Source organism: Kryptolebias marmoratus, linkage group LG22, assembly GCF_001649575.2.
Source record: "Kryptolebias marmoratus isolate JLee-2015 linkage group LG22, ASM164957v2, whole genome shotgun sequence".
Classification (NCBI taxonomy): domain Eukaryota; kingdom Metazoa; phylum Chordata; class Actinopteri; order Cyprinodontiformes; family Rivulidae; genus Kryptolebias; species Kryptolebias marmoratus.
The window spans coordinates 16,548,531-16,563,624 of NC_051451.1; the positions used below are offsets into that span (position 1 = coordinate 16,548,531).

Consider the following 15,094-nt stretch of genomic DNA (forward strand, 5'->3'; position numbering starts at 1 on the left):
GTGAGTTTAAAATGCTTTTCTTTCATCTAGATGATGAAGGAAGTACAAAATAAGTGTTTTGCCAACTGCAATAAAATAAAATCTTTTTTTTTAATGGCTTGGGTATAGCTGAGTTGGGAGTGCACCTTGCTGTTCATCTCCTGTGTGCAAGTGCGAGCTGTCTGGTTGATGGCCATTATGGTTCCTGCTACTGCGTGTGCGTCTGCTCCACCGGGATCACTGAAGTGTTGGAACTAACAAGCCTGGGATGCAGACAGCGAATGCACAAATGGGATTTTGTCCTGAAAGCTTTAAAGTTTGCTCCCTGTTCTCAGAGGAAACAAGAGAGAGTATGTTGCCGGTTTGCAGGGACTGTCCGAGCTGTGTGCCAACAGAAACGAGATGATTACATCTGAGGGTCCTGCTAATGATCTATACTGGGTGGGAGAGCCAAAAAATTGAATGAGCGATAGGTGTACACAGTATTTACTCTGGTTATGTAATCTTTTGTTTTCTTTTATTCTTTTTCAACAGATTTAGGGGAATTCTGGTGGGTTCTTCAACCAGGAAACCATAAAATACTCCTTAAATACTCACCAACATGTAGCACACAATGCACATGCACAATAAAGCTCTCTCCCCAGACATTTCTTTGGATGATTCCTAATGCAACTCTTCCTCTCAGTCTTCCTCCCACAGATGCCCTATGAAGTAAATGACAAAAACACACTGCTTTCAGTCCAAGGTTAGTGTAGAATAGAAGATGTGTCATTGATCGAAAAGGCTCCTCCTTCATCTCCGGACTGTCACACTACGTTTGGGGACAACCCACTTCATTTTAGCAGCATAATGGGTAAACAGAGTGTGATCAGTCCAATTACCCCCTCATTGCAGAGGCGTTCTGGCGGGAATGAGAGTTAGCTGTCTGGCATGCGACAGAGTTGCAACAGTAGCACCTGCTGCCCAGAAACCTCACTTGTATGAATCTCAATTTGTTTGTACAGCCATGCCAAAAAGAAGAAAAAAAAACCCAAAGCTGTGACCAAAAAGTGAGGCCTCTGAGGAGGCTGGAACTGTTGCCTGGCCGTCTGATTGCTGTTTTTACTACACCGTCTGTGAATGTAAGAAGATCAGAAGGTGCTTTTCTAGGCAGTGAACACAGCACTGATCATCGGATCCTCAGGTGGACTGTTTTCTTTTAGCTGGTTTCTGCTTCGAAGCTTTTAAGAAATGCTAATTTTCTCTTCTGCCCTGCCCGATAAACTTGTTCCAAAGCTGGAGAGTTGAACAGAATCACATTACAATCACAGAGTTCTCTATCACATAAAGTGTAAGACATAATTATTCTTAATTATTTACTTTAATCATCAGTGTCTTAACATTTAGTGTATTCATTTTAATAGAAGTTAAAGAGGTTTAGCTGATTTGATCTTGATATGACTCTGTTTCCCCCTTTTGTTTTTGTTTTTTTGGCAAAATATATGTAAGACACACAAACATGCAAGGTTAAATTCTTTGTTCCGCTTTTATGATGTTCTTGATGTCCTTGAGGAAAGTGGAAATTTCCCTCTCTATGTTTCTCCCCTGGGGAGGTGTCTGGCAGCTGACGCAAACTTATCTGGTGTATATTTTAGTTCCTCATTAACAAGCATCATAATATTTTTTTCAAGATTTTTTTTTTCCCCTTTTTCCTCCCTTTTCTTTAGATGCTGACATACAATTTCTGCAACAAGAGAAAAAGGGAGCTCTGTCAGCAGGAAGTAGGAACTGCCTCGCAGGATTCATTTGGCTCTGCTAATTGCAACTAATACGTTTCAAATAGCATATTGATTCGGAGGATGTTTGATTTTTCAGATGCTCACTGTAAAAAATGAACAAAGAATGAGAAATCAGGTTTGGTGATCACAAGCCACGAAGATAATATCAAACATTTTATAGTATAACTCTGTGTGCAGAAGGCCAGAGGTGCAATGTCTTAGTGGGAGTTTTTTTAGGGTCCTGCACATCTTCAGCACCCCCAGCTCAGAAAGGAATGAGTAAATCTTGAGCTTTATTAGGAGTCCAAATGAATTTCTCCAAATGTAGTCTCACGCACGCTCACTCGTGCAGAGTTGACAGGTGAATCCGCTGGTGATTGATGCCAGCAGAAGATGCTTCTCCCCTGTCGTGTTCCACAGAGTGAACGCTGTTATGCAAAGCACAAATTAGTTTTTTTTTTTTTCTAACGTCTTCTGAGTCCATCAAGCGCCGTTTTAGATAACTTTCGAGGGTTTACAGGAAAATAGAAAGATGGTTCTGAATTAAAGCTAAGATCGTGGAATAATTTTTGAAAAATAATTTCAGGGCTTTCTGAACGCCCCAACCCTCCCCGTTTCAGACCTACTCGTGAGCTCTGTAGTCTAACTGCTCCTGCAGTTACTCTCCGTTGGCGCGCTCGCCTGATGCGCAGCGCTTCCCCAACTGGTCCCCTCACTTTGACAAATTCTTGGACGTGAGCGGGTCTGCCGAAGGACTTTCTGCTTGGGAAGATGATCCGCTGAATGTGTCCGTCTTCGAAGAGCTCTTTATCTTTTTTTGTTACCCCACTCCTAAACTGAGCTCGGGCGCGCACAATGGCACTTTGGACATTTTGGAGTGTTTTTCTTTTGTCTTGCGTCCCTTTTCGCCCCAAGTTTGGGGCTCAGGCGGAGATAACTTTCCCCAGATCAGTCAAGAGATTTTATCCTTTGGATGTGGCTCAGCTGGAGGCACGTTTTGCTAAAAAGCCAACGGGGATTAAAGTCGCGCCTAATGCCGACAAGAGTGATGAAGTTTTAAACAGGTTCGAAACGGAGGCAAGCGCCACTTTAAAGCCGAGCAGTGCACTGCAAGTGAAGACTAAAACAGTGAGTGGAAAGCAGGCAAACTGTTTCAGCGATCTCAAGATACCTAAGAAAAAGTATGGTAACCTCACAGCGGAGCGACCCGAAGCGATTCTAAAGCCAGAACGCACCGTTTCTGTCAGGGGGAGGAAGGTGAAAAGGAGCGTGGGCGCAGCGTACAACGAAAACGTGGACAGGAGTTTAAGTGGAGACGCGCAGTCACCAGAGGGGTCCGTGGAAAGTGTTCAAGGTGCTTCCAAGTCCAGAACCGAGTACCGGCGCCCTGGGGATGAAGCCAGAGGGTCAAGCCCGAGGCAAAGTGAGCCTCACCTGGACCCCTCGACATTTGCCTTGTCGGGAGACTCGGCGCACAACCAGGCGATGGTGCACTGGTCCGGCCACAACAGCAGTGTGAGTTAGAGTTTTACAGAAACACACACCATGGCATCATTAAATAAACGCTGGAATGTCCCTTAATATTTCTTTTATTATGCCTTTTCAGTTGACAAATGAAGCATTTAACATCCCTCTACAGAACCACATTTTTACGCACGACTTTACGCACAGTCGGGCAATTCTTTTACACCGAACACACATTTAAACCCAACAGTGTGTCCCTTTGCAGTTTTTACATTAAGGAAAATGTTTTCTGTTGCTGCCTTCCTGCTTTCTGAAGGTTCTAAGATGCACATGCACACTGCGCGCCTGTTTGCACGATTTACCAGATTTATGTAGCTGTGCACTCGCATTTTTCAAACCAGAGGGAGACTCATATCTACAAACTGTTAATCACATTAAATTCAAACTGATAGTTAACCTGCACTTAAACTTGACATGATATCAAACTGTGGGAGGGATTTTGGCAGCAATCACAACACATTAATTATTTATGAAAAAAAAAAAAGTCTCTCAAGAAGGTGTGGTAGCTACAATTAAAAGAGCTGTGCCCAACCTGACCCCTAATGTGATGCTGATGAAACACCATCTGACCTTTCAGCAAATTAAACACACTTTTGTTATTGACATTTAACTTACACTTAGTTAATGGCTGTCTAATTATATAGGTGAAAACATTGCTGCTGTGCAATTCATGTTAAATTTATGCCTCCGAATCAGCTCAGTGTTGTTGCATTTAAGTTGAGCACATCTTTGATGCATGACAAGACATGGCTGCATGCATCCACATTAACTCCCTTCTCCCCACCCTGCACACACACATGCTCTCAACTGACGCACGCAAACACGCCGTGCGCGCACACAATTTTTACCTTCACAAGGATAAAGCCAAGGAGATTTTATCTTTTCCTTAAAAATACACAGTATTCAAACATGTTTGCAAGCACCAGCATTTATCAGGCACAAAGATCTCCAAACTACAAACAGCCTTGGACAAAAGAAATGAGCTGCTCTGCATTTTTCACTCCAGGTAATTTAGATATCCTTAGTTAAAAGGAAGTAGCAGAGACATTTAATATTTTCTGTGGCCCAGTAAAACTGCAAAAAAAAAAAAAAAAAGAATGCATTTTAAGAGAGTCCAATATATTATATTGGCTGGTTTGGATAATTCCATCTTTAATTGCTTTCCTTATCTGTTTCATTTTCTGTTTTATGGTGCACATTATAATGTTGGAGGCATCGCAGACTTTTAGTTATGTCGATGTGTTATCGAAGACAGGCCAGATATGCACCTCATAAAATCTCATATGTGAGCTGCGTGGTGAAATATGTGGTTGGTTTAAGATGTCTTTGCCATCGATAGCCTTTTGTGCAGCAGAACAGTGTTCACTGGATCATCTCTGATGGGCTTGTCACTGCAGCCAGTCAACATTTGAGATTTATATAGTCTGGACTCCAGTCTGTGGTCCCGAAAGTACGAGTGAAAACTGCAGAGCTTAAATTTATGGGATTTTACGACTCAATGTTAGAGCTCAGGCTATATTAGATGTAAATGACTGATAATAAATTCAATCTTAAAGGGACATTTGAAGGAAAATTACTTCAGGCCTGTGGTCTAGGGTAGTTCTATCAAATTTTCACTCCAAGACATTGCCTGTGATTTGGCCAATATGTCAAATCCCACAAGAAGAAAAATGAGAAAGATGTCGAAGGTGGTGGTGAAAGTGCCAGCAGGGGATCTTCTGAGTTCAGATTTGATAAAGAATTTCATCGGCTGAAGCCTCAAATCTGTCCACGAGCCAGTCTTCCAACTATCATTTGATTTCTGGGATTGTCTTAGACATCAAAGCCTGAAGTCATAGCCCCCTGGTCTCTGACTTTAAGAGAGATAACATTGATTGGACTCAACCATGGGAATAAAACATATACCCCACCAAATTCCCTTTTAAATTCATGCTTCTTAACTGCATGTAGTATTGATTCGCGGTGCATGTCTCGTTCTACTTAAATCTGACTTGAATATGAATGATGGTGGTATAACGACTCATGATTGGGCCTTAAAAGCTAACTAATTAAGAAAACTAACAAATAGCTGAGTATGTCATTGCTTGGCAAATCTATATTTACGTCTTTCTCCTGACGTGAGCACTCAAGCTGTGGTATGACTATGCTGATAATCTTTTTAAAGAGCCATTGCAGCACATCCTACTCTCTGGGGATGCAGAGCACTCCCCATTCGAGGGCAGAAATCTTAAGCCAGCTGATGATCTGGGTGGTTATTGGCAGCCAAATGATTTTGGGCTCCTGACTGACCATTTGTGTGAGCTCCTCGCAGACAGCTGATCAAACCTGAGCAATATGTTGAAGCTGAGGACAATAATGAGCATCTCTATTGACTACACGTCACCAGAGCTTCTGCTGCGTGTCAGTGTAAATAATGTTCCCATAGCATGGGAGGAAATGTTTGATTTTCTTCTTTGGCCCGCTGTTGGACACTTGCTTTAGGTGTGGCCAGACACTGATGAAGCTTACTGTTTGTTTGTTTTGTTTTTTTTGTTTAGTTTTATTCTTTTTAAATTTTCTGAGGTGGCAATAGAGAAACTGAACTGTCAGCTTTGCATTAACATTTTTTTCTTTTTTTGCTATGACTGACTGAGAATCAAATTGGCCTCCTGGGTTGTGTTGTCAAAACGCTTAATCAAAATGAGGCCATTATTGTTGCACATAATCTCATTCGTATAAATAGACAATAAAAAAGAGGAAATGACATGGCCCAGGGGGACACCTGTGTTTAAAAGCGGTTCATCACATAGACAGCTATTCCATTTAATATGCCAGAAATTCATTGATCCATAAAATCAAATGGAATGGGTCCCCAATTCACAGAGGTGTTTGACTGTTATAGGATGATGAGAAGAGCGTCATAAAGTTACCACAGTTGAGGTATTTAGGTCCAGCAAAGTGAAAAGTTTCAGTGTTTTTTTCCTATTATTTCTTGTGTGTGACATACTATTTTTTGTTTTACTATCAACATTTAAGAAAAAAATCTTTCTACCTAAAAAAACAAAGCAAACAAAAAAAAAAACACTTGACATTTAGTCTAAAGGGTTGATAGGTGCGTTTCCAAAGCCTTTTATTCATGAACTTTTTATCATCCTCTGGCCCCCTGCTCGGTGTCTGAGGGGATTTCGATCCATGTTATGCTTGATGAAAATCAAAAAAAAAGGGTTCATGGTATCACACTTGAGTACAAATTAGTTCCCCCCTGTGGCACGCTTTGTGCTAAATTATCATGCAGCATTTCAGCCCTTGGGAGTTTTTCCATTTTTTCATTTCTTTAAATCTACTTTTAAGCTGTTGGTTTGCCTTTTGCTTTTTATTTTTTTAATGTTAATTGTAAAGTTTTAACCAGTGCAGTAAAAACAAATCAAAACGTTTGTCCATTTTTTTTTCTATTGTGCGTACTTGCCCTCAACTTGCTTGTCCCTTGAGGTCTCAGCGCCACACACTTGTTCATTAATCCCGCCTGTTTCAAGCCTTTAGGGTGCCCTGCCCACTGATGTGATTGTAAGATGCTGACAGAAACTGCAGCTGTGTGCTGCATGGGGCTCACATCCATTCACTGTGACCACAGCACAGGAGGATGTGTCCTTTGCTGAGATTGTTTCTGCTTTGCAGCAATAGCTGGCACAGTTGCGACGGACGTTGTTATGTGAAGCACTTTGCGCATGATTATCGCCTGCCGCTGAAGGCAAAAGGGAATAATGTTTTTGCCCATGTCTGTGCACATGTGTTCGTTTGCCTGTAACTTAGTCAATTTTTTAAATGCTGACCTAAAGCTTGCCGTGGTAGTAGCTGACAGTCATTCACAACACATACATCGAGTGCTAACTGGTCACTCGAGGTAAGCATGGCAACAATTAGCTGAGAGTCCAGCGCTCTCCCTTTCTGCTGCCTAGAAACATCAGACTTACTTATTATGAGTTTTATTTTTGGCTCCATTATTGTGATGAGTACTTTGAGGAAATACTATTGGAGCATTGGCCAAGACTGCAGTGTAAACATTCCTGCCAGGATTTCAACTTGGTGCTTTTATCAAATTGTTCATAGGTCGAGTTCAGGAGTTCGGATAAAGCTCAGCGCTCAGTTAACCAAGCCAGTTCATGTTGGTCAGTTAATATGGCACAATAAAAACATGCCTTGCCCTTGTTCGTTAAAATAGGCATTTGGAATAGAGTTATAAATAGAATGATGAAGAATAATGAAAAGCCAACAATTATGACTAAAGATGAAGCGTAAATGATGATCTAAGGAACATTTTGTTTACAGTTTGTTTACCTATTTGGATGACAAATATGGAAACAAAACAACTTAGTCAGGGGTGGTTAAAATGCTTCGTTGTGTAACCCTGCAATCTGTGATCCGTAACTGATCTCAGTGTCACGTTACTATAAGAAACCAGCAGTGTCTTGTTTTGCTGGGGCTCATCTTCACAATAGATTTTTTTTTTGTGTGTGTGAATATACTTATTTAGTTGAGCTCTACAAGAATCATTTTTTAACCTAAGTCATGTCTGAAGTAGTTTTGGTGCATGAATTGACCCCAAAAGAGTAAACGTACAATGCCTCTGAATAGTTGTTTATAGACACATTCTTTGGCAACACTAAGACGCACAACCTTCAGCTTTATCAACAGCAAACAAGCATTTATTGACAGGTAGGCGGGTTTGGCTTCAAAACATCCACTTTTTCCTGAGAGGCTTGATTCCGACTGATTATTTTTCTCTTCTATCACTGTTGACTTCCTGTAACGACAGTTTTTCCCATTTTGTTTTAACCTTCCTTCAGTAAGCACAAAAGACTTGATTAGAATGAGGAATTTTATTAACTTGTTTTGGGGGAAAGTAAACTTTTCTGATAACCTTCATTGTGTTTTACATAGTGAATACATTCTTCTAATGAATGTACATATGTAAATCCGGTTTCAGGAAATGTGAAATGGACAGGTAATTCCCAGAATGCTGGTTCATGAAAGTCAAACTAATTCCACCAGATACTTGAACTCAAGCTTCGTAGATGGAATTCCCCCATCCTATGGTTTTTGTAAAAGCTAATTATTCTCATTTTGCTTTTTCCTGTGCTTTTTCTTTTACACATTTGCAACTCTAATGGGGATACTGAAAAGTCCCCCTGTAGTAGACTAGGGTGCATTTTTATGGTTTAAATTTTTAGCTCATATTTTTACTCCAACAAATCTATAATAATAATTACAAGCCTGGCATTTCTTAAAGAAGTGCACATCGCCCACCACCTTTCATGCCAGAGCTTTAGACTAAAATCATTTTAAGTTGAAAAATGATGGAGTTGTAGCCATTTTGATGTTTTTGAATGACTCTCAGCTAGATAATTCTACCGTAATATATGTAAAATTGACATAATTATAGCACTTTTTGAGTTTGCTAAGGTGAAATGGCATTTTGAATTGTGTTGGCTCCAAAAGTGAATTAGAACAAACACACACACAAACAAAAACATTATCGCCCTTTTGCCCTCGGGCAACTATGACACATCAGCTTCGGTAATTGTCCCCAACCATGTCCTTCTTTTTGTTACCATAAACATTTAATCAATCTCAGTCTATGAGTCAGTTATTATTAATCATATTTCAAGAGTAGAAGTCCGTCTTTCATAGAAGCCCATTTTTACTCAGCTTTGTCAGTAGAACACTGTTTCTTGTTTAGATCTTTGAGTGAAGTTAAAATTAAATTTTCCTTTAGTTAACATTTCATGCCAGGCGGTTCCCATAATTGTTGTTAGGTTACAGCCAAGACTGTGGCCACAGTTGGGTTTGGCCATCTGTTTTAGAGAGGGACAGCTAACAGCTACAGAAAAACATGCAAACATGCTAATATATATATATATATATATATATATATATATATATATATATATATATATATATATATATATATATATATATGTATATATATATATATGTGTAAATTCTTGTTAGAACCAGAAGCAGGTCCCATTGTAATTTTATTTAGGTTTTTTTTTTTTTTTTGCACATGCAATGCAAATTTTCCCCTCTCTGTACAAATAATTCAGTGAAATCCCAGTTTTTACTCCTGAAAAGACATGCATGTGTGCCCTTTTTTTTCATGAATCATTTGTGCTTGGGGACCATAATGCATCCCATCAACATATCCTCTCAGCACTTCCTCAGCACTTACAATTTAGTTTTGCCTCACAAAGTGCATTTTAAGCAGCAAATACCGGCTTGCCATCAGTTTCATATTCAAGCACTCTGACATTGCTTGATTTCCTTCTGCCTCTCTATCAGTCTCCCTGCTGAACCCACTCACACACACATACACACACTTTTATCTTTCACATTTAATCAAAGAGACAAAGCGGGTGCAGAATCATATCTGACAGTTTTGCATGTGATTAATTAGTTTAATAACTGTCGCAGCAAGGAAGACACATAGTATAGCTGTGATTAGTTTATGAAAACAAATTTATGCATTTTCTGATTGGCGAAAATCATAAAATTGAAATTCAAATTGGGCAACAGCTTTATTAATCATCAAAGAGACAGACTCTGGATGCACTGTGCCACTTCAGACATTTTGTGCCTAAAGGTCATGACTGATTTTGTCTTTTTTTTTCCTTGATATCAAGCAAACTAAGCGACTCCGGTCTAGTACCAATATGTGTTGGGAATCAGTGTTCCTTAGAGCAGCATCTTGCCAGAAGCAACACAGTAGCTACTATCATGTTTAAAGATGACTGTGATTGTTCAGGTGGCAGTCAGCTCAAATAATGGTTTGACTCGGCAGTTTACAGTGACAGGAATGTATTAGTTGCAGGGGGGAAAATGGCTTTTCCTATCCAGCAAGTAACAAAAAAAACCCAACCTAAAGTGCCACACGCACTGTGCAATCAATAGAGATGATGGAAACCTTCCAAACACAAAATGGCACATTTAGAAAACAGAATACAAACTCAATGGGCACCCTGGAACAAATTCTTTAAAGTAACTGGTTGCTTTTGCAATGAAATATAACCGAGTTATTGTCAAAGAGGCTGTATGCATGGGCAAATAAATATAGATTACACTTTTGCAGAAATGACACAGTTTTAACGAGGACATGCTTGACTAGACCTGTATATCAGTTACACGAGTAAATGGTACAATTGAAACATGCAAAGTGTCAAAAAACTAGAAATTGTATCAGCACTGAAACAAGGTTTAATTATAGTTTGGCCTTACTATAGCAGCCCTTTCACACAACTACTGCTGCGGAAGAAAATAACATTTCATTTTTAATTTTATACTGTAGCTTCTTTTTGACATGAAATGGTTCATGGGTGTAGTATTTATTTCGAAAAATATTTAGGAAGCATTAAGTAGGGCTCAGGGAATCCTCCTTCAGGAAGTTTTGAGCATTAAACACTTAATTGCCTGCTTTCTGGAGAGTTTTTAGGGATCAATTTGAGCCTTTGCTGCATCAACTTATGTTGAAAACACAAAGTAAAACAAGATTCAGGCACCAGAGGACAATTAGAAATATGACAAATTACTTTTTAGCAAGACTTTTGAGCCTTCTTTGGTGTTTTCAATTACATACCTGTGTTGTGCTAGAGTTTAGCTTTTTAAATCAATAGTAAGTTAACACAAATGCTTTCCTTTATGTCCCTTTAGTGTTTGGAGATATAATTTCCCCGACTGCACAATGTGCTATCTATATCACTTAAATATTTTAATGAATAACCATTTAACATAATCATCCTGTGTACTTTTATTGGTAATAATAATGATTCTTTTTTTTAAAGATTAGTCTTTAAAATACATGTTAACTAAATTAACACTACTGCACTTCTTGACCAGAACCAATTTAAAACTCATAAAATATAGTGTTTATATAAAAAATGCACTTGGAAAACAACAAAAAACAGTCATTTCAAAACAAACTTTAAAGCATCACCTGCGGCATGCAGCTTACTCGGTTTTGAGACCTCTTGAGAAATAGAAAAAGTCATGCATTCAGATCTCATCCTCACATTTTGGTATGATGGTGAAAGATTTGATGAGTAATATGATTCATGGACAAAGGACAGCTGCTGCTATTTCATTCCAAGTAAGTGTGTGTGTGTGTCTGTGTGTTTGCCACAAAAAAAACAAGTTTTTGTATTAGCTCATAATTTATATACTTTGAGAGTAAATAAGTACCTAAGGCTCTTGTTGGAGGATATCGGGGACAGTATGTCACACCCAGAGCTCAAAATTGAATTGTGCATCCTTCCTATCTTTGTCTGCACCAGACTTTATTTTCTAGTCATGTTGCATTTACTGCATCTGGGAGGTCAAATTTCTTTTTGTTTTTACCTTTTGGCTTTAACACGCACACTTTCATTGCCAGTCATTAAAAAAAGAAAAGTGCTAATAATGCTTTAAAAGTACTTGATTTATATTTTACACCCAAACAAGTATGTTAATGTTTTCCCAGGGAAACAGAAGTTCTGCATTTTCAATGGTAGTTTTATGTACAATATAATATTAGTTTAATTCAATGTTACACAAATACATCAAATATTGGTGAAATGGACCCAATGTTTATGCTAGTCTCTAAAGTTCAAAACAAAACTTAAATAAATGTGGTCCAGGAGTAAAGCCCATGTTAAACAGTATGTACACTGACTTTTGAATTGTTGAGCTAAGATAAAGATTCTGGTTAGAGAACAGTGTGGCATCTGACATCTGCTGACCAGTTGCTAGCCACTTTAAGAACTAAATCTATTAGATATGAAAGAAGTAGCAACAGTAACAGAAACTTCCCTTTCTTTTAAACTGTAATTTGCTCATTTAACATTAGTCAAATAAAATCTAAACAGCTAAATATTTGCTCATAGGAACTAAAGCATCCAAAATTGTGTTCTTTGGGGTAGAAGAGAAACATTTTGGAATTTATGTATTTATGTAGCAAAAACAGCTTTTCACCTAAAAGTAAAGCATGTTATTAACATGTTGTCAAAACCAGAATCCAGCAAATAAAGAGCTTCTGGCTTTCTCTCTAAGAAAGGAAAAAAAAAAATCAGAAAGAAAAACACTGAAAAGCTATTTTTTGTTACCTTTTTGATTGAGAAATCTAGGCAAAATAATATTATTGTGATTACCTTTACAAATTTTTTGTAGCTTTTCCTTTGTTTTTAAAATATGTTGAGTAAAGAAGGCACACATTTGTTGGGAATCCACAACAATTTGGTTATGGAAACCAAGAAGGCACAAAAGGGAAAATCCTACTCAAAGGATCAAATTAAATAAGCCCAAGCGGGCAGAAAACCACTGACAGCCTCTTTCCACTCACCTCCCTGCGACTTCACTTTGTTTTCTAAGAGGGCAGTGAGGGGTGTCTTGCAGTAATTGTAAGTTTTAAATACAAATGTTGAGGCAAATATTATGCTCATAAATGTAAATGTCAGGCTTCTATGCCAATTAAAAATTGTTAACCAAACCTTAATGAGTTGCCTTTATGCATATTAAAATGTGCAGATATGTGACTGAGGAATAAAAGACCAAAAACAATAATGTGTGAGACACACTTACTTCATGATCTGAGCTTTACGGCATTTTTGGTGGAGAGTTTCTTTTCCAAAATCTCACTTTGGACTCAGAGCCGCCTTTGGCTCCAGCTCAGGCACCCCGGGCAGAAGCCGAGCCATTAAAAGCCAAAGCTGTGAGGGAAAAGAAGAGACTTGAAGAAATGCTTAAATGGCATCAGATTGCACAAAGTTCTCCAAAATGGCAAGTAATGTTCCAACTCGTCACAAAACCTGCTCATTTAAAATTTGATAACTTTTCTGATCCAGTATTTCACCTTGGTTTCCAATTTTGGTTGTTGTCTACACTTTAATGAATACCAAGATAACACACTAAAAATCAGCGACAACAAAAATGTGTCTTTACCCTCTAAGCACCAAACATGAGCAATCAAAGGAAGCACAGTGCAAAAAAAAAAAAAAGTAATAAAAGATAAAGTAAAATAAAAATGCAAGCCTATCTACACATCTTAGAAGGCATCAAATTAATTTTAAATTGCAAAGGATGTGACTAAAACTTTGTCAAATGTGTCAAGACATTTAAATGAGTCTTAAAATTGCCATCAAATGTGTCCTTGAAGGCCGCGTGTCTTGTTTTCCACCTTTTAAAGTGCAAACCACAGTTCATTGTGCCATAACAACATCAGCACACAGGAGGAAAATAAGTGCACTTTCCATCACTGGTCCATTAAACATATTTCTTTGACTTTTTACCCCAAGCTAGAATTAAAACATGAAGCAGGCCAATCACAATCTTTTTATCCCACTAAGGGCAGTTTATTGTCTATTGTTGTTAAAGGAAGAAAAGCTCTACATGCCCACAAAAATCTCCTCACAATAGAGCTGTAGCTGAAGTGAAACCCATTTCATTAATTTCCCCCCCATAATGGACTGAATTGATTGTTGAAGCCTCTCAAGCTTGAAGCATTTGGGTTATATGACCAAAGCTCAGGAGTTGGGTGGATAAGCAAACATACAGATAGACAACTAATGCACAAGGTACATTTTGCCGGGGTTTTTCTTGATGAAAGCAGCGTTCCCCGGAGTATGTTTGCGCCCACAGAAGTACAAACAATCAATTTGGTCCACAGATAAGATGAGGACAGATTAAGACCTCTCTTCGACCGCACCATTTCTCCTGAAAGACATTTGTCTCTCTGCTAAGTGATCTGCTTTGGAAGCATCCTTACAGAGCCCCAATCAAGATGTGCTTTTCATCCCTCCACTCTCTTCTATTGCGGCTTGATTTGTCCCCCTTGCTCGCGTGTCTTAAAGAAATGTATGCAAATTTTCAAGAAACGGTGCATTTCTTTTCTCTGCAGGTGGTTGCATCAGGTAATTTCTAATAGATGCATGAATATATTAATCTTAAATCTAACAAAAAAAAGAAATGGAATGACATTTCATGACTACTTCGCTAGATGTCTTGTGACACATTAGTATCGAACAAATTATGATACACATTATTCCCTGCGTCTAGGCTGAAGTATATATCATGCATGTTTATGCAGATCCCTTATGGACTGGTGAACAATACAAAAAGGGGAGTTTTCATCCTCTTGGATGATGTTTTACTTTCACAGGATTTGAAGTGTTCACAGCAAGCAGTACTTCAGATGTAAAACATGAAGAAATTGCAGTACTTATGAAATTACTCACATAATTTTGTCTTGTTCTTGTCTTCTGTTTTCTTTTTTTTAAAATTGAAATTCTTAATCTAATTAGCCTAATCAACTAGGTTTTGTTTTTGTGTGCCGACGAGGCCCATTTAAAGTCACTTTAGGATTGAGGTGAACAAAGGTAGCCCCGCTTGCCTCTTTCACACAAATATGCCTTTGATTTTTGGTGTTTGATAAAAGCCAAAGTGCATTAGGAGGTTTTCTAAAGGTCTGCTTTATTCCGGAAGAGTATAGAAATAAAAAATAAAGCACAGAGCACATATGCAGACATGCTCTGTGTTTTATTTTTCAGCTCAAATCCTTTTTTAAACCATAAAATAAGCGAGGTTCACATTTTTGGTTGACAAAATAGAGTATTTTGCTGTGGAAAAAAAAAATTATAAAATCTTTGTTCATGAGCTTGAATTAGTGGTCAGTCATTTGTTGTGACAGCATCACCAACATTTACGCTGTCATGACCAACAACGATCTACTACAAATATCAAGCAGTGCCAGAAAATGTTTGGAAAAAAAATCATTCAATGTTACTGCTGCTTTTTCCCCGGCCACGAGGGCTTATCATCCTCCTCCCTCTCCC

General features: G+C 38.4%; 1 protein-coding gene across 2 annotated transcripts in view; it reads left to right on the plus strand.

The window, feature by feature from the left end:
• Positions 1 to 2,167: 2,167 nt before the first annotated feature.
• Positions 2,168 to 15,094, plus strand: part of sorcs3b (sortilin related VPS10 domain containing receptor 3b) — a 47,731-nt gene continuing 34,804 nt past the window's right edge. For both annotated transcript variants that reach the window (XM_025008955.2, XM_017430786.3), the window contains exon 1: positions 2,168 to 3,251. In XM_025008955.2, the coding sequence (XP_024864723.1) occupies positions 2,592 to 3,251 (660 nt within the window). In that variant the 5' untranslated portion in view covers positions 2,168 to 2,591. The remainder of the gene's footprint in view (positions 3,252 to 15,094) is intronic.